This window comes from Lytechinus variegatus, chromosome 1 (genome assembly GCF_018143015.1).
Source record: "Lytechinus variegatus isolate NC3 chromosome 1, Lvar_3.0, whole genome shotgun sequence".
In the NCBI taxonomy this organism is placed as follows: Eukaryota; Metazoa; Echinodermata; class Echinoidea; order Temnopleuroida; family Toxopneustidae; genus Lytechinus; species Lytechinus variegatus.
Window position 1 is genome coordinate 94,277,503 of NC_054740.1, and position 19,152 is coordinate 94,296,654.

General features: G+C 34.9%; 1 protein-coding gene and 1 long non-coding RNA gene across 2 annotated transcripts; both read left to right on the forward strand.

Moving 5' to 3' along the window:
- The first annotated feature begins 3,188 nt into the window (after positions 1–3,188).
- Positions 3,189–5,200, forward strand: LOC121406595. The gene is made up of 3 exons (XR_005968831.1): positions 3,189–3,606; positions 4,648–4,809; positions 5,095–5,200. It is a non-coding gene; the product is annotated as an uncharacterized LOC121406595 (long non-coding RNA).
- A 4,020-nt stretch (positions 5,201–9,220) lies between these two features.
- Positions 9,221–16,804, forward strand: LOC121429110. The gene is made up of 3 exons (XM_041626022.1): positions 9,221–9,677; positions 12,470–14,649; positions 15,753–16,804. Exons 1-3 carry the CDS (start codon positions 9,596–9,598, stop codon positions 16,011–16,013), a joined length of 2,523 nt encoding a protein of 840 aa, XP_041481956.1. The 5' UTR covers positions 9,221–9,595; the 3' UTR covers positions 16,014–16,804.
- Positions 16,805–19,152: the final 2,348 nt, after the last annotated feature.

Consider the following 19,152-nt stretch of genomic DNA (forward strand, 5'->3'; position numbering starts at 1 on the left):
TAATTGAATTGGATTATAGATGGTTTCATTTTTTCAAAAGAGCAAAAGAAAAATGATTCTCTTTTCATCTGTCTTTTATTTTTCTATTTCACGTTCACTTTGTTGTAATCATTATTTTTATACCCTCTTCCATTTGGATGAAAAACTAAGAATGGTATTTGTAGATATGAATATCATGTATATTAACCTATTTACGCGATAATAACAGAAATACGTAAGGCCCACACATACATATGACATTCATTTTTCATAAATGACGATCGAACTTCAATAATCATTTCAATCATACTATCATGAATTACAGCCAAATCGCATATTGAAAATTCATTGATTTCATTATAGCGCAATTGACTTGGTGAAAGCCGGTCCATACTTGACTGGATTCGACTTTACCCCTATAGGCAATCTTGGACGACAAAATAATTTTTTTCAATTTCTTTTTCAGACATGTTATTATGACGATTTTTGGTTGCATGTGGTAAGAGTGTGAATGTGTGGGTGTGTGTGTTTCTCGGTAGTTCACATACTCATAAAGTTAATATTATAATCCGTTCCTCAAATATATTCTATTGTAGTTGATTATTTAGCATTGACGAATCTAATATCAACAATAGGCCAAATATGGAATGATAATAACATTCCACGGGGGAGGCACTTCCATTGACGATTGGATACCATGCACGACCATGGGATCTCGAAAAGCATCCTAAACAAGTATTTTCCATATTCTGAAAATACACCCCTTAACCCTTGAAGTATTGGCATGTGAAACCCTACCTTAACAAAAATTGAAAGCAAAACGTTACCCTCGGCAAGTATTCTTTGAATTGAACCCCTAAACAAGTACAGCGATATATTAATTGTTATACATGTGTATATAATTTTTTCACGGACTTCCGCGGTCGACGGTTTTACCTTGTACTTAAACCATTGGGTTTAGTACGGCCGAACATCCCACTCCTCGCGAAAATAGGGCTCTAAACACGACCGTAGTGTTGACTGTTGGGGCAAAACGTACATCCTTTATAAAATATTGATGTCTTGTATACCCTCGCAAATCTGACCCTTAACACGTAGCTTTCCGAGCAAAATAAATATCTTTTTTTTAAATTATTTTAGTGGTTCTAACACCCTTATTACGTTACGTACGTAACGTGCCCTATCATGAAAAATACATCCTTTTTACGTGTTTTTTTTTGTCGCGCATGGTATCCACTCGTCAATGCAAGTGCCCCCCCCCCGGGTAACATTCACGTCATACTTTGCAGAGATCAAAGCACCGCGAAAGGAAAGTAGCAACGCAAATAACGATCACTAACGATTCCCTGTCCTACATCAATAGAATCAAACACCATGAACACCAGCTCTTTCTCAGTGGGGGTGTGCATATCAGACAGGGGGTATTATCTCACTCATAATAAACACAAATGCCATAAAATACTGAACTTCTGCGCCCTTCCATTTTAACTCCATACTCCCTGATTTTATTGAACTTCAAGCACATTACTTTCAAGGAGTAGTAAAGCATGTGTAGCGAAATTGCCAAAATGTTCATTCTTTATCATCTTAACATTTCGAATGTTTGCACTGTTGTTGCATAATTAAAGGGATGGTCCGGGCTGAAAATATTTATAGCTTGATATAGGGTAGAATTCACTGAGCAAAATGCCGAAAATTTCATCAAAATCGGTTAGCAAATAACAAAGTTATTGAATTTTAAAGTTTAGCAATATTTTGTGAAAACAGTCGTCATGAATATTCAATAGGAGTGCGGATGATGTCACATCTCCACTTGTTCTTTTGCATTCTATTATATGAAATTAGATTTATTCATTTTTTTCCTCCAAGAACTGGAAAACTGGAACTGGATTGACAACTGATTTAGTGCATTACATATTTATTGCTGCAACTTATTTCATTATAAGGGAGACATATTATTCACACAAGTATGAAATAATGAAAAAATATATGACTTTATGTAATAACATAAGAAAACGGAAAGTGGGGGTGTGACATCATCAGCCCACCCAATGAATATTCATGGCGATTTTTTTTCACAAAATATTGCTAAACTTTAAACTTCAATAACTTTATTATTTGTTATCCGATTTTGAAGAAAATTTTCGGCATTTTGCCAAGTAGAATTCTACTCTATGTCTTAAGACATAAATATTTTCAGCCCGGACCATCCGTTTAAGTTAAGTGTATTTGTGTGTGTTTTCGGGTGCTTAGAAGTACACTGAAAACCTAAACTAGTCCAGCGGAGGCTCGACTAGGCTTTAACTAGTCTGGCATGTTAGTCGAGGCTGCTGGACTAGGAAAAACCTGCATTTTAAACTAGTCCAGCCTCTAAGACAAGCTTTCGGCCTGCTGGACTAGCTTGAAATTAGTCGAAATTGCTCGACTAATGTCCTTTTCTGTGCTGGACTAGTTTAGGGACGGACTAGCTTCTGGTTTGTCAAGCAGGACGGACTAGTTTATCGCTTGTCAATCGAGACAGACTAGCTTTAAGCTTGTCAGACAGGACGAACTAGCGTGTAACTTGTCAAGCCAGATTGACTAGCTTCTGACTTGTCAAGCAGGACTGACTAGTTCAAGGCTTGTCATTCGAGACAGACTAGCATTTAGCTTGTCAAACAGGACGGACTAGCTTGTAGCTTGTCAAGCCAGACTGACTAGCTTCGGGCTTGTCAAGCAGGGAGGACTAGTTTATGACTTGTCAATCTAGACAGACTAGCTTTTAGCTTGTCAAGCAGTACAGTCTAGTTTGAGTTATGTAAATCGAGATAGGTTGTCAGGCAAGGTTTCCTGCTTGTCTTAATAGTGAATCCAGCCTGGGTTGTCGAATTTGAGGCAAGGCAAGTCAGATGCTGAAAATAAAATAGCTTTTACATTTTTTTAAACTAAAGTATGTTTGGCTCCACCACAAAAAAAGAAGAAAGCTCTTGGATATACCATTGTCCTCTATTGTAATTTATGTATTATGATTAGTACGCCTAAAAAAATATTTATTAGAAAAGATTAGGTATTTTAGCACTTTCACAGAATCATGATTATAGTGAATAACCTGCGGCTCAAAGTACGACACGGATCTTGATTCAAGACATCTGTTGAATAATGAAGAAAGTTCTAACAAAAATCAATGATTATCATGAAGTGCATGAAAGCAAAAAAAAAAAAAAGATCGGATGAAAGATGAGCAACATGCAATTAATGTTCTGATTCTTTCAAGATGTTGCCTATAGGCACATTTAACCCATGTCCCACAATCAGTGTTTACAGGTAGGCCTAACTGGAATCTGAGCCTGTGCATTGAATAACCCGAAAAGCAAACACATGCATTACTGTCAACATGCAGTAGCACTGAGCACTACAAAGAAGTTGCTTATTTGGATACAAAGACCAATCCTAAGCCAGCTTTTGTTTCAGTTGGAAATTGCCCGCTCAAATTAACGCTTTCACAAACAATGCATCATTTGGGTCATCATTTCGCTGTGTGATTCGTGTGTGATACGATCAGGGAAGCAAGTCTGAAGTTCTTCTACTGAAAGCCTGTATCTTTTGCCTGTTTTCTAGAATCAGTCGAACCATATCGAAAAATTCAAAGTAAGTACAATTTTCCTCCTTTTTAAAGATTAAAATCGATATAATGCATGCATGATCCTAAAGAGACAAATCTGGGAGAGGACGAAGAGCATATTTCACACAGCAACGGCACAAATATGTCACTGCATGCCCGTTAAGTGTTTCCAATAATTATAAGTGAAGTGTGTGAGAGGAGTGTGAGAATTTTCGTATTCTTATATAGGAGAGTATAGTGCCGATAACTTCGGCTGGGGGTTTTCGGTTATATTTTTTGACTCTTCACTAGCAAATACGCATTAAATTGATTTGTGGAACTTTTGAAATTAACTAAAGTATCAGAAATGCATCTTTTTTGAAGGAAATTCAAAAATATGTCATACATACTCGTAGCCCAAGTTATTTGAGATTGTTGTCTTTTCTACATGCATGTAGGAAAGGAAATTCTTTGTGTTTCTTTCTGAATTTTGTAAGATTAGATATGGTATTGTGAAAATAATTATAATTGTTCAGTAGCTATCATTAGTTTTATATTTTATTTGTGATATCTGGAATATTAGGTAGGCTTATATAATTTTTTATTAAGTTTCCATTAGCTGGATCTTTGTATTTGGAAAGCAGTCTTTGAATGGAATGTTTTACGCGTTCCCCCATTGTCAGTTGGATTGTGTTGGGTTTGATACTTTTATACTTGTACCACTTATGGAAAGGAAAGAAAAATTCTTTATTCAGAATCTCACCAAAAAAAATTGAAATTGGAGCCTACTGTAGGCAGTTTTTAGAATAATCTATGTCCATTATTAGGCAAATGTTCACGAAGAAGTGGCTTATATAAATGAACTGATGCAAGTAGATGAAAATCGATAGGTTTATCCCTTTTTACATAACCCACGAGTGATTTAAAAGACCCATAAGCATAAAATCAATGTTTATATGTTACAAATGACGATGGCGAACTGCAGGAGCTAGTTAATTATTTTGTTTATCACATAAGAAACAACAACCCAATGAGACGCACTGATTCTGTAGTAAAACGATGATGATGATTTTTTTTCTTTTACACAGTTATCTACAGAGATGGGTCGTCTACAGAATAAAGAAATATCGTATATGCCGATCATTGAAAATGGGTTCGCAAAAACGTCTAACTCATCAATTAAATTTGGGAATGGCAAGAAGAAGCATACCAATCATCTATAGACGATAGAGGTCTGGGAGGAAGAGAAGGTGAGGAAGCACTTCTATGCTTATCTGCTGCTTACAAACGATTTACATTTTAAAAGAATAGGCAGAATAAAAAAAACATTATAAATGATTAATTACTGACAAGTTGACCATCATCATATACCACTGAAGATACTGTACAAAACAATGTTTCACTGTTGTTCTTAATGGTGTAAAGGAGTTGTCATGAAATGTTTTTATTGTTTATTGTACCTGACATATTCTGCGTCGATTGATAAAAAGAAATAAAATGAATATAATAATTGAACATCTGTTCTTCGTTTTCAGTTAAGCATTCTAGAAGCAATGACATAAGCAGTGGACCCATCCTTGGCAACAACATGACTTCTTCAGCATGTTCATGGAAATTTAATGATCTCTTTGTGTCACTAGAACTGAGGTTAGTTAAATTTCTATGTGTAATGTTTTGCTTTCCTTCACATTTCCTTAATATTGATATGATTTAACGAAAATGAAACATTGTGAAATTTCTGATGAAGTTCCTTCCACATTTAACATCTAACTCCCATGTTCTCTTCAATTTTAATAAACACATTCTTATGGAAACATTAGTTACATTAGTCTTTAGGATTTGGTATGTTTATAATGTGATAGCTAGCTATGAGGCAATTGTTTTAAGGGGATTTCTGCACAAGTATCAGACTGTATGAAAACTATTCATAGTCCATGTAATTATGACGTAAGATACAGGGGTCATCTCTTTCTATATATGACAATTGCGATTTTTTATGACAAAAAAGATACATGTATATACTATTACTATGATTTTCGTAGTGGTGCCTTCCTCGTCAGCACATGCTGCTAACTCTGAATAATATCGATTTCATCTTTCTGATTTTCCAATTGTTTCTATCACTCTAATTGTCATTTCCATCGTCTGTTATATCATTTATCTGAACAGTCACAGAATCCCTTACACCTCCAGACGGACACGGAACACAATCCTCACAATCACCAAATCGCTCGACCTTCTGTCAGAGGCCACGATGTCGATCTGTTCGTTTTATATCGTCTATTTTCAATATCCCACTTGCCTAAGTAAGACTCTCATATTTATGCAAAGATCTTATTAGATATTCAGGATGGAGACAACAGTCCACGGCCCATATTTACATTAACAATAAATCAATCATGCAGTGAGTTAAGATAATTAACCTTCTATATCTATTTGTGTTAATTCTTTATTGCTGAAATCTAGTATAATCAAACACTCTAGTGTCCTAATAATTTTGGTTAAGGTTTATACCATACAATAATAATAATTTAAGATAAATCTGATATTCCAAACAATATCAGATTTATTTTAAATCTGTATTATAAAATGTTGGTTTTCACAAATTCAAATCTAAATAGTGTTTTCTTAATCAGACGCCAAGTTTATTGTGGGATGCTCTGGGTATATGACTAAGTTTGAAAAGGTTTACTTTTGCGTAATAAACAAATGCAAATGTTTGTGTTATGACATTACAGAGCAAAACATTAGTTCTTTTTTATTTATTTGGACAGCAACAGTTTGTACATACCAAATTCTGTAATTTGTATTATCTACATTTTATCACCCTTTTCACAAAGGAATTCATCTGACTATTAATTTGTATTATGTATTTTTTCATAATTCTGTCACTCGAGTACAAAACCAAAATTGTCCTTCTATACCTTGAATTTGTATCAAAATTATTTTGTTGATATTTTCATGAGGAGCATGATAACATACTGCAATGTACAAAACTCATGTTTACAGAAACACATCGAACAAAAGTAAGCAAGTAAACTTCCAGAAATAATAAAGTTTTCATATGTATATTTTCATATTTGAAGTCCTTCAATTGAATATCAACCTTTGAGTCATTTTCCTACTGCCATATTTTTCAACAATATATACATATTCCCTGTATCGAGACTGAAATCTAATTAATGATTATAATTACAACTTTACAAATTTTATTTGATTTTTTATTCGAATTCATTTTGATTTACTTTTTTTTGCAATGATTGTATTTAATGTATATAAATATGCAATATTTTTAACGCTTTTCTAATGTTTTCAAGTTTACGCCTGTCTAGAGTGGGGATTCCACTAATGTACATGCAAACTATGCTCGGTGTATCGATTTTGAATATTTAGTATTTAATACTTTATTTATTTCTTTCCTCTGTTACGTTTTTACCGTGTTTTTTTTAATCTACGATTAATTCTACAATATGTACATTTTATTTTACTTTCTTTTGCTATATATTTTGTAAAGATTTTTTCAATCTCATTATTTAAATTGAAAGAAAGAATTTGAATATGATGGTTTACATAACCTTGTTAAAAGAAAAACAAATCGTCAAATAATCGTAGTATGTAGTGCGCATTAAACTGCACGTCCTAATAATATATGTTTAAATCTAGAAGGAACATCTTCATTTGGAAAAGTAAATAGGTTAGATTTTGCATATATGTTTGGAAGTTTAATTTCATTGGCAGTCAGATGATATGGGGTTGATATTATTTTCTTGTGAACAAATAACAAATTCAAAAGAATTTATTGTAAAGAATGCATTGATTAATTAATACTGTCAAGGAGGTATTTTTTCTACTTTAATAGTGAGAAATAATTTGTCTAAAATATGGTATATGCTCTAGCCCATCTGGATGCCATTATTTTGATGATGTGATATTACTTTAATGTCTTGGAAATATATGATATTTGGATAATAAAACTGTATTGTTACTGTAAATAAATTTACAAATTTTCTTGATTTCTTATTTTGTTCCTCGAAAATATTTTCATTCTTATTTTAGCGATGTCTAGCAACGTGGTGGGAACGTCTGAAGGCGCGGCTAGGTTTTCTGGCTCATTCATGGCTAGTCCGTCAAGTTAGTCCGTCATGCTAGTAATGCAACCTAGTCCAGCTTGACGCATCGAAACATGCTAGTTCAGCAACCTAGTCCAGCTTGGTGGACTAACATCATGTTAGTCCAGCAGCAAGACTAACTTGAAGTTAGTCCAAGTGGGCACCATTTGGACCAACTTAAAACTAGTCAATAACTAGTCGAGCGACTAGCTGTATGTTAGTCCAGCTCGCTGGACTAACCAATAACTAGTCGCTGGACTAGCATCAAACTAGTCAGGCTTGCATGACTAACGTTAAACTGGTCGCTTGACTAGGAACATGCTAGTCAACCGACTAATGAAAGGCTAGTCTAGCAAGATGGACTAAGCAAAACTAGTCCATCATGCTAGTCCAGCAAAGCAGACTAACTTATAGCTAGTCCAGGTGGGCACCATCTGGACTAACTTTAAACTAGTCTGGCGACCAATTTTGGTTTTCAGTGTAAGTTACAAAGATATTAATGTTAAGAACAACCAATACTTTGAAAAAAAAGGAAACTACCCAACAAATTAGTTCAAAGAGACAGACCAGATGCGAGGGATGATGACGAGTGGTGTGGGCCCCCATGCAAGCGTCAGATAGTCAGAGCATGTCAGAGGGTGTCCCTGCAACATCCGTAACTGTCCGTACGGCGGACTTGTGGAAAATCGCCGTGAATGTTTATGATCTCCATCCAAGCTACGAATAATCTAGTTTTGTAATGGTTAGGCCTGCTTGCATAAGTCTGTTTTCGTCACGACTCCCAGCAGAAGTCTTGGTAGCGTATTGTTTTTTTTTTTTTTTTTTTTTTTTGGGGGGAGGGGTTCACTACGGATCAGTTACGGATAGTTATTGCTATTAACGACCCAGGTTCTGTGGATACTTGTGTCTGTCCATCAACTTTCTGTCCGTATGGTGGTGGATGTAACTCAAGATGTGACTGTTGCTTAAGTCGATTAAGTATAGTAGCTCTAAAACAGATTTTTTTAAATCTATTTTAGTTAACCGTTTGTCTGTTTGTCTCATTCACTAGTAAAGCAAAATATTTTATATTGGAGTGAGCAAGAATTATAAGCAGAAATATGGGAGAGGCTGTGTATCAATTTCCGGTGGAAAGACGATATAGCTTTTATATAGCATGGTGTTGGTTGATTTCACAGACAAATTTGCTCTAAGCCAACCATTTGCAAGATTTCAATAGCTTATAACAGATAGCTCGAGAAAATCGCCAACCATTTCTTTCATGAAACGCACCCACTATTTATTTCATGAATTGCTTCCAAGGTTTCTGATTGGCTTAAAGCGAGACTGTTTCCAAATGCAATTTGAAGTAGCCCTACCTGCTCAGCGCATTTCTCCGCATTTACTGGCAGTACTTTTAGTAAAGGTTCGGCTTCCTCGCGTTCAGTTGTATTATCATAGTGAACGCACAATCAAATGCCTTTGTCATGTTTATTATCGTTCGCAGGTCTCTGGTCTTAGACCCTTTCAAGATCAAGGCTATGACCTCCTTCCTCTGAAATCCGCGTGTATATACGTATTGATTACTTATACATTCGATCATTCTGAGTTGGACCATGGACCTATCCAGATGGAGGAAGTGGTGATGATGTACGTCATAGTATAAACAGATGCTTCTGATCAGCAAAGGGAAATAAGACAGACTTTTACTACACATTATACTTCATCTATTAAAGCAGTTACTTGTTTTCTATAGCCTAAATTATTTATCCGGCCATATTGAGAGGCACCCTTACGAACAAAATTGTTTCAACATCCCATGCACGCAGCGTATCATCGAGTATTGCGAGAACGGTGAACAATTTCCAGTTTAATCGATACGCGTATTTTCTGTGCTGGATATGATTTATTAAAAGGTCTGGCCAAACTTTTACATCATATTGCAAGAATGGAACATTATTTTATGCTTATTGTGGGCCTGATTGCTTCAACGGGTATACCAACATTTGCAGAGACCCTGGAATTTCAAGGTAAAATAATTTTAAAATGTATTTTTACAATCATGCAGGGCCGGGCCTTTAATATCATCCAATAGGCATTGATTAGTAACGCGTCCATGATTAACCTAAAATGATGGATTATTGTGAATGAAAATTCATTCTGAACCTTGATCAATTTTCGTGGGATATTACTGATAAGCCACTCAACTACTGAAGTGAAAGATTGATTGATTGAAGGGGTATGATGTGCTCCTTTTCCAGATAGATAGATGAAAAGGTCAAGAAACTTAAGTGAATATTCAAGAAAATTAGGATATTGAATTAGATTTTTTTTAATCTTGAGCATACATTTAGATTCATAAAATATTCTCAGATAAAATTATGAAGTATTGATGGTACGCATTCATTTTCTTTATAGGCCATGTATTTTGTTAAATTGGATGTCGAACCGGTTCAATTTCAAACAGATAATAATCTTAATCTCTTGCTTTTTAGTTCTTTTATAACATTATTGAAGACGGTAAACAGCAATAGCGAATACCTAGCTCCATTGTTGTTGTTGTGTGCTTTTCTTTGTCAACTTTTAGCATCATTTTCTCCTATAATATAAACCATTACATGTCATTACACTTCATGATTTTTATGTAAATTATCACTAAGTGAAAAGGAAAAAAAATGGGTTATGGTTATTTAGTTCATTTTTTTTCTCGGCATTAAGTGACTTCCCTTTATTTCTTGAATTTTCTAATTGCGTCTGTTGATTAATAATGGGTCCAAATTTAAAGGCCAAGTCCACCTCAGAAAAATGTTGATTTGAATCAAAAGAGAGAAATCAGACAAGCACAATGTTGAAGATTTCATCAAAATCGGATGTAAAATAAGAAAGTTACGACATTTCAAAAATTCGCTTATTTTTTTAACAAAATAGTTAAATGAACGAGCCAGTTACATCAAAATGAGAGAGTTGATGATGTCACTCATTCACTATTTCTTTTGTTTTTTATTGTTTGAATTATACAATATTTCAATTTTTACGAATTTGACGATTAGGACCTCCTTGCCTGAAGCACAAAATGTTAAAATAATGGAATTCCACGTGTTCAGGGAAGAATGAAACTTCATTTCACATGACAATGACGAGAAAATCAAAATATTTCATATTTCAAACAATAAAAAACAAAAGAAATAGTGAGTGAATGAAATCATCGACTTTCTCATTTGGATGTAGATGGCTCGTTCATAATTATAACTGATTTTGTGAAATGAAGCGAAATTTTGAAATGTCATAACTTTCTTATTTTACATCCGATTTTGATGAAATTTTCAGTGTTATGCTTGTTGAATTTTTCTCTTTTTATTCAAATCAAGTTTTTGTTGGGGTGGACTTGTCCTTTAAACGAATAATATAAATCACAATAATATTCATATGCTGTAATCAGCTGCTGCAGTTATTTAGTTAATCCTTTTCATTTCTCTACATTAAGTGACTCTCGATCCTCATATTGCTTGCATTTTGATAAGTCTGTTGATTATGCAGAATAAAAGCACAGTAATGTCTCCATTCCCAATCCATGTTACTTAATATAACAAAATATTTGATAAAAACAACTTCACAATGGTTAAAGATCATCTGATCACAGGAGAACGGAATCAAATGATAACATGCAAGATATGTTCCTTATTGCAAGGTGTATTTGCCCAAGGTGTCAGATATTTTGGAAATGTAATTATGTATAATATGATTTATCAGCTGATTACTTTGGCAATTTTTATTCCTACATGTCACTGAAGTACACGAAAACAATGCTATGCAAGACGTAATCTTGCACTTGTCTTCAAAGTGTAGGATTGAATACCGTATCATAAGCATGCATTTTGTTATGACGGCCCTTCTGGCGGCCCGGATGAGCTTATGCCGTAGCGTGGCCTCCATTGCCCGTCGTCTGTCATCCGTCCACAATTTCAAAATGCTTCTTCTTCGTCAATTCAAGTCCGATTTTAATTCTGTTTGCTTTATACCGATTATACCGATTTTGATTTATTCTTCCATCTGGTAGAGCTTCATGAGGTTCACCAAACTTCTACACAGGATTTTGAAATCTTGACTTGAAAACTATTTATGCTAATGTATGCGAATTTTAACCATAATCACAAAAAAATGCTTCTTCTTTATTTGTTGACCAATTTGTTTTATCTATCTGGTATAGAGGTGCATGAGGATCACCAAACTTCCACACAGAATTTTGAATTTTTGTCTAGAAAATTATTTATGCTAGTTTATGCAAAAATATATTCATTAATCACAAAAAAATGAAAATGTAATGTGTTTTTAATTATACACGGACGTTCTGGAGAACAGCCATTGGGTGATATACGTGCATCGTGTCTAAATAAATTAAATTAAATGAAATTACATAAATATGCATATGCTATGAGATTATTAAATCGATAATCGTTTGTGTATTTTCACGATAATACCCACTTCCGTGTATAGACATCCGCGTCGCCTGTCTGAATATGGTGCGTACAAAAAAGCAAGACTGTGACAAAATATGTAACGCTGTCAGTCACTTTTACGTGTATACATGCTGATCTGTTATTTGAAACATGCCAGTGTACCGGCAGTACCTGATATACATAAATTGAATTAAGCTTCTCTTATGTGTAAAGCATAAAATGCATAATACAGAGCTGGATGGTTCTTATTTTTTTAATAAATCAATACATGTACCTTGATTGATATCCAACATGCAGCTATCTTTGGGAAAGTTGTATGCCTACGTGTATATTTTGAATATTTCGTTTAAATTATCCCCCCACAGATATCTTAACTTGTGAGCATGGAGACGGGAATCACACCTCACCCCTCGACCTGACATGTCCGAATCGTGATCATCCCTTCAGCTGCAAGACGGAGGAGAAGACTTGCCGATGCGATTCAAACTGTTTCTTCTTTGAAGATTGTTGTCCAGACATTGAAGGAAACGCCCCTATAAGTAACCGTAGTAACTTGTTCAACAAATTATTCAAGCCTTATATAACATGCAGTGGTGTAATTGTAACATACTACAGTGATGTACCTCCAACTAACTCATCATATATGTATTACTTAATCTCAAAATGCCCTGAATACGTTTCATCGGAAAGTACGGTTAAACAGAACTGCGAATTGTCATCTGATGCAGGTTCTGATGTCATGATCACCCCAATATACGTGAGAGGCGTTGGTCACTTTAAGAATATATATTGTGTTGTATGCCATGGAATTAAACCTCAACCTAGTGATTTACATGTATGGAGGTGGAATTGGGATTGTGAGCGCGATGTTATTGTTGGAGACGGAAGTGAATACAGTACGACCGATACTGAGTTTGATGAACCTGAGATTCCACCCAACTTTGACTTCAAAGGGGCAGGATGCAAACATTATTTGAAATACACGGAAAACTTTTCTGCGCAAGAATGTGTAAGAGTTGATGTTTCCATGTGTTCATCTAGCTTTTCCTCCAAGTACAGAGCGCAAGTCAAATGTCCACCTTATCTTGCTCCCATCAAATATCATGGTACTACATACAAGAACTTAGCATGCCTCTATTGCAATGTCAAAGAAGATGAGGTGGATATATGTACAGAGAAAGAACTTTTATGTAGGTCAGTAGAACCACCTCAAAGAGTGTCAGGTGAGAAGACTGGAATAGGAAGTTTATCAGATTATTTCGTATTCGGAAACAATGCTGCCTTTCGAAGATGTTTGTGCAAACCAGATCAATTTTTCAATGAAGAAACAAGGCAATGTCAGGATATCCACTGTCCGCACCCCTTTTCTGAGTACAGCACTAAAAGTAAGGTTTGTGAAGATTTGGCCCAAGGATTTAATACACGTTTGTCATTTAATGCATGTGGTAACCCTCAAACAAGCTTACTTTCATTGGAAGATACAACAGTCCTCTGGGAGATAGTAGACTCTCTCATTCTGGATGTTCCATATAACACACTATCCGTTATCCGCCATGATCGGAGCAGAATTTACTGCAACAATATCGATGGACACATCGACAGTATTGGTTGTATTAGTGGTGCAAAGGAGATCGAGTGTCGTGTCTATTTTCAGTATGAAAAGGACTCTTTACCTGATACGAAAATAAACCACAGTGAACATTGTTCTTCTGACGGACTATTGATCGGCAATTCATCCTACCAACATTTACCATCATTTGGCAACATCTGTGTGACAAGTATAGCTTTAAGAGTAGAACTAGGCTGTGAGATTATGTTTTCTACCGAGAACGAATGTTCTTCAGAACTTTTTCAAAGAACGAACGCTACCCGGGACTCTACCATGTCTAGTGAAATACTTAGTATCGTATCATTGATAGGAAGTATTTTCTCAATGATTGCTTTGCTCTTTGTCATCATCACGTATTCTATGTTTTCGAAACTCCGCACCCTAGCAGGAAAATCACTCCTTTGCCTGTGTTCCGCACTCTTCGTATCATATTTATTGATAGCTTTAGGAAATGTTAGCAGGAACATCCGTACCCTCTGCATCGTCGTGGCCGTCTTCAATCACTTCTTCTTGCTCTCATTTTTCTTCTGGATGAACGCTCTTGCTCTCGACTTCTGCCGGACTTTTGGCACATGCGCCACATTAAAAAGGAGGAGTTACTCCCAAAAGTCGTTCATCAAATTTTCTCTTTATGCCTGGGGCACGCCAGCAGCTATTGTTGGTGTTGGCCTCTTCATCGATAAGTTTACCAGCCTTGACTATGCGTACGGAAGCAGCAACCATGGTGGTGGTGAAATATGTTGGTTGAACGCTAATTGGTATTCAGTTTTATTTGGCGTTGGCCTACCTATGGCAGGACTCTTAATCATGAATGTGGCTTTGTTCATTGATACTGTAATAGGAATAAAACAACAAAAGAAGGCAGGTGAGATGGCAAGGAAGTCAGAAAGTTCTGCTGTACAGAAAACTGCCAAGGAGGTTTTGCTTTTCATTAAGGTAGGCAAACACAATTTTTCTGGTTTTATACACCTTTTGATAGCTTTGTACATTATTAAATATAATTTAAACAATGCTGTTATTGTGTGAATCGCACAGTAGTTCACATTTTAAACAAGAGTTTAAAATCTTAAACAACAAAGTTTAAATTCAAATATTTAATTATCAATAATTTAAGTATGGTTGTTTAAGATTTGAAAAACTTGTTTAAACTGTTTAAACAATTACTGTGCAATTCATATAGTAAACAGCGTTGTTTAAATCTGAATTATTCTTAACAGTGTAATAGTGCATGTGATCATTAAAGGACAAGTCCAGCCCAACAAAACGTTGATTTGAATAAAAAGAAAAATCGAAAAAAAATAACACTGAAAATGTAATCAAAATCATGCAGTTGAAAAATAAGAGAGTTGGGAACAATTTCAAGTTTTGCTTAATTTCACAGAACAGTTATATGCTCATCCTGGTCGGTATGCAAATAAGATGACTGTTGGCATCATCCCGACACTCACTATTTCTTTTGTATTTTGTTATATGAAATATGAAATTTTCTCCTCATTATCAAATGAAACAATGATTACTTCCTCCCTGAACCTGTGGAATTAGATTGTTTAATACTACACTGTAAAAATGAATTGCTAATTTAGCACTTACAGTGCAGTCACTATAAAAATGGATTGAAAAAGATTAAATGCATAAGATATACCCATTAACATGCGTCCTTAGTGTCCAAATCTGCAACTTAATTTTGTTGCAAGAGAGACGCGTCATACACGCAATATCATAACAAAAAGGAAAGTGAGGAAAATGACATCATCAACTCACCTACTGAATTATTCATGACGGCATTGATGTAACTCTTCACAAAATGAATAATGCTAACCTTCAAAATTAAGTAAATTCGTTATTTGTTATCCTATATTGATGGAATTTTCAGCGTTTTGCTCAGTGAATTTTACCCTATTTTTTGTAGGTATAGGAGTTCACATTTAAAAAGTGCTTACCATGCAAGGCGTTTTTAAAAGTGCATAATGTGGAATTGTGGATAAATTTTTACTTGTTTTCTGATTAATTTTGTCTTGTTTGTATCTTTCCATTTTCAGATTTGTAGCGTGATGGGACTGACCTGGCTTTTAGTCTTTATTAAAGGCTTTGTTGATAATATCTGGCTCTCTTATTTCTTTGTTGTCGTCAACTCTCTTCAGGGTGTCTACATACTAATAACGTTCGGTCGGAGTAGAAAAATCAACACCCTTTGGAAAGAAAAATTGGGTATTAAAACATGCAGCCCCAAATCAAGTAACCGGACAACTAACTATACAAGGTTCTTTAAATCTAGTTCAAGCAAGGATGAAAGCTTATGAAATGGGGGAAAATTTTGGTGAAAAAGTAACCTGGGCCATATTTGCCTGATTTAAATTTGCAACGATCATCGTAATAATTTTCAGCCTATGAAGTACACATTAAAGTGCTTAATTCCTTTGATTTTTGGTAGGGAATGTTAATATCCCCCTAGGCTTCTTATTATGATAATATTGTAATGTAATAAGTGCTATATTGTATATAAAGCGCATTGAAATATTAATGGAATGCGCTATATAAATCTTACTTGTATTGTATTGAAGGGACATTGTAAATATATATAAGAATATAAAAGTGTTATTTATTTGTCCATGAAATGGAAATTCGTATTGTTTACATGTGGTTGTTAGAAACATAATTAGATGCAATTTATTGTATGGAATTATAGAAATGCAAAAACAAAAATAAACATGTATATTATATGATTATAAGAGAATAATTATAGCCTTCAAAAATATGCTTCATAAGAATATTTGACAAAATGATTTGATTGCAATTATGGGGATATTTTGGTCTTTATTAGATTGATTTAATTATAAAGGTGATATAGATAACATTTCAATAAATCCCTATCGTTTCAGATTTTGAATTATGATTTCAATTTGATTCGTAAATTATCTAATTCGAAATTGCTACGGACAGAGCGCTTACGCATACGATGGTGTATGTTAGATGTCGTAGAGGGACCAGAAATCGCAATTACACTGTCATGACTGTCCTGGTCGTACATCTGTCTTTAAGGTGAACCTTAAAGGACAAGTCCACCCCAACAAAAACTTGATTTGAATAAAAAGAGAAAAATTCAACAAACATAACACTGAAAATTTCATCAAAATCGGATGTAAAATAAGAAAGTTATGGCATTTTAAACTTTCGCTTCATTTCACAAAACAGTTATATGCACATCTCGGTCGGTATGCAAATGAGGAACTGATGACATCGCTCACTCACTATTTCTTTTGTATTTTATTACTTGAAATGTGAAATATTTTTATTTTCTCGTCATTGGCATGTGAAATGAAGTTTAATTCCTCTTGAACACGTGGAATTCCATTTTTTAAACATTTTGTGCTTCAGGCAAAGAGGTCCTAATCATCAAATTCGTAAAAACAAAAGAAAAAGTGAGTGACACCATCGACTCTCTCATTTGGATGCAACTGGCTCGTTCACATAACTATTTTGTTAAAAACAAGCGAAACTTTGAAATGTCATAACTTTCTTATTTTACATCCGACTTTGATGAAATTTTCAGCATTGTGCTTGCCTGATTTTTCTCTATTGATTCAACTCAACAGTTTTCTGAGTTGGACTTGACCTTTAATATGATTTGTAAAAAATTGTATTACTCCACGCTTAACAAAATTGTAGAGGCTACGAAATAATTTCCGTACGATAATCAGCACACAGGTACCGGGATGTTATAGCGGTTTTTGTCTCACCTGCGAAGCAAAGTGAGACTATAGGCGCCGCTTTTCCGACGGCGACGGCGGCGGCGGTGGCGGCGGCGGCGTCAACATCAAATCTTTACCTGAGGTTAAGTTTTTGAAATGACGTCATAACTTAGAAAGTATATGGACCTAGTTAATAAAACTTGGCCATAAGGTTAATCAAGTATCACTGAACATCCTGCATGAGTTTCACGTCACATGACCAAGGTCAAAGGTCATTTAGGGTCAATGAACTTTGGCCGAATTGGGGATATCTGTTGAATTCCCATCATAACTTTGAAAGTTTATGGATCTGATTCATGAAACTTGGACATAATAGTAATCAAGCATCACTGAAAATTTTGTGCAAGTTTCAGGTCTCATGATTAAGGTCAAAGGTCATTTAGGGTCAATGAACTTTGGGCGAATCGGGGTATTTGTTGAATTACCATCATAACTTTGAAAGTTTATTGGTCTAGTTCATTAAACTTGGACATTAGAGTAATCAAGTATCACTGAACATCCTGTGCGCGTTTCAGGTCACATGACCAAGGTCAAAGGTCAATGAACTTTGGCCGAATTGGGTGTATCTGTTGAATTACCATCATAACTTTGAAAGTTTATGGATCTGATTCATGAAACGTGTACATAAGAGTAATCAAGTATCACTGAACATCCTGTTCGAGTTTCAGGTCACATGATCAAGGTCAAAGGTCATGTAAGGTCAATGAACTTTGGCCATGTTGGGTTTTTTTGTTGAATAACCATCATATCTCTGTAAGTTTATTGGTCTAGTTCATAAAAAGTGGACATAAGAGTACCATGTATCACTGAACATCTTGTGCGAGTTAGAGTAGTATTCAAAGTCAGCACTGCTGCTATATTGAACCGCGTGATGCAGGTGAGACGGCCAGAGGCATTCCACTTGTTTTTTTACTGAACGATTCATAAGGTAATAAAATATGCTAATGTATGCGTACATTTTATTGATTGATTGATTGATTTTATTTCTTCATTCAATGCATGAGATGTAAGCTTACAAGGTGATATGTACAAACAATGTAATATATAACGAATTGATTGTAGTTGTAGTATAGACATTAATACCGTGTTCACACTTCATCGGCTTTTGAATCGGCTCGCGGTTCAGAACCGCGACATGCGCGAGCTGTAACAACGTGTAAACGCAAACCAAAAGCCAATTTTGCATCGGCTTTTGGTTCTGAACCAATTGCCGATTAAGTGTAAACACGGTATAATTTGATCAATAGTATTTTTTAATGTATTACTCATTCAACAAAAAGACAGCTTAAAAGAGACTGCCATCGTAAGTGATTAGGCTTGATATTGATGACATCCTCGGATATAAGATACATGTATTTCTTCATTGATCAAGTGGATGCAATGCAGGCGCAGTACTTAGGGAGCATTAACCTAAGAGAGTGATGCATAAGATTAAATGGTGTTTATTTTAAGATAAGCTTTCAAGGAGTATATTGTTGAGAATGATTCAAAATTGTTTGGAAAATTGTTCAAAATATCAGGACCAGTTTTATGGGTTATATGCAGGTTGGATAGGGGTGGACAGATCTGTTAAACCTAAACTTGATTACCAAAGAATGAAGGGAGTTGATTATTGATGTACTTGAAGATATAGATTGATATTTTTTATTTTAATCTATTTTTATGAAAAAAATAAAGATACTCTTTTTAA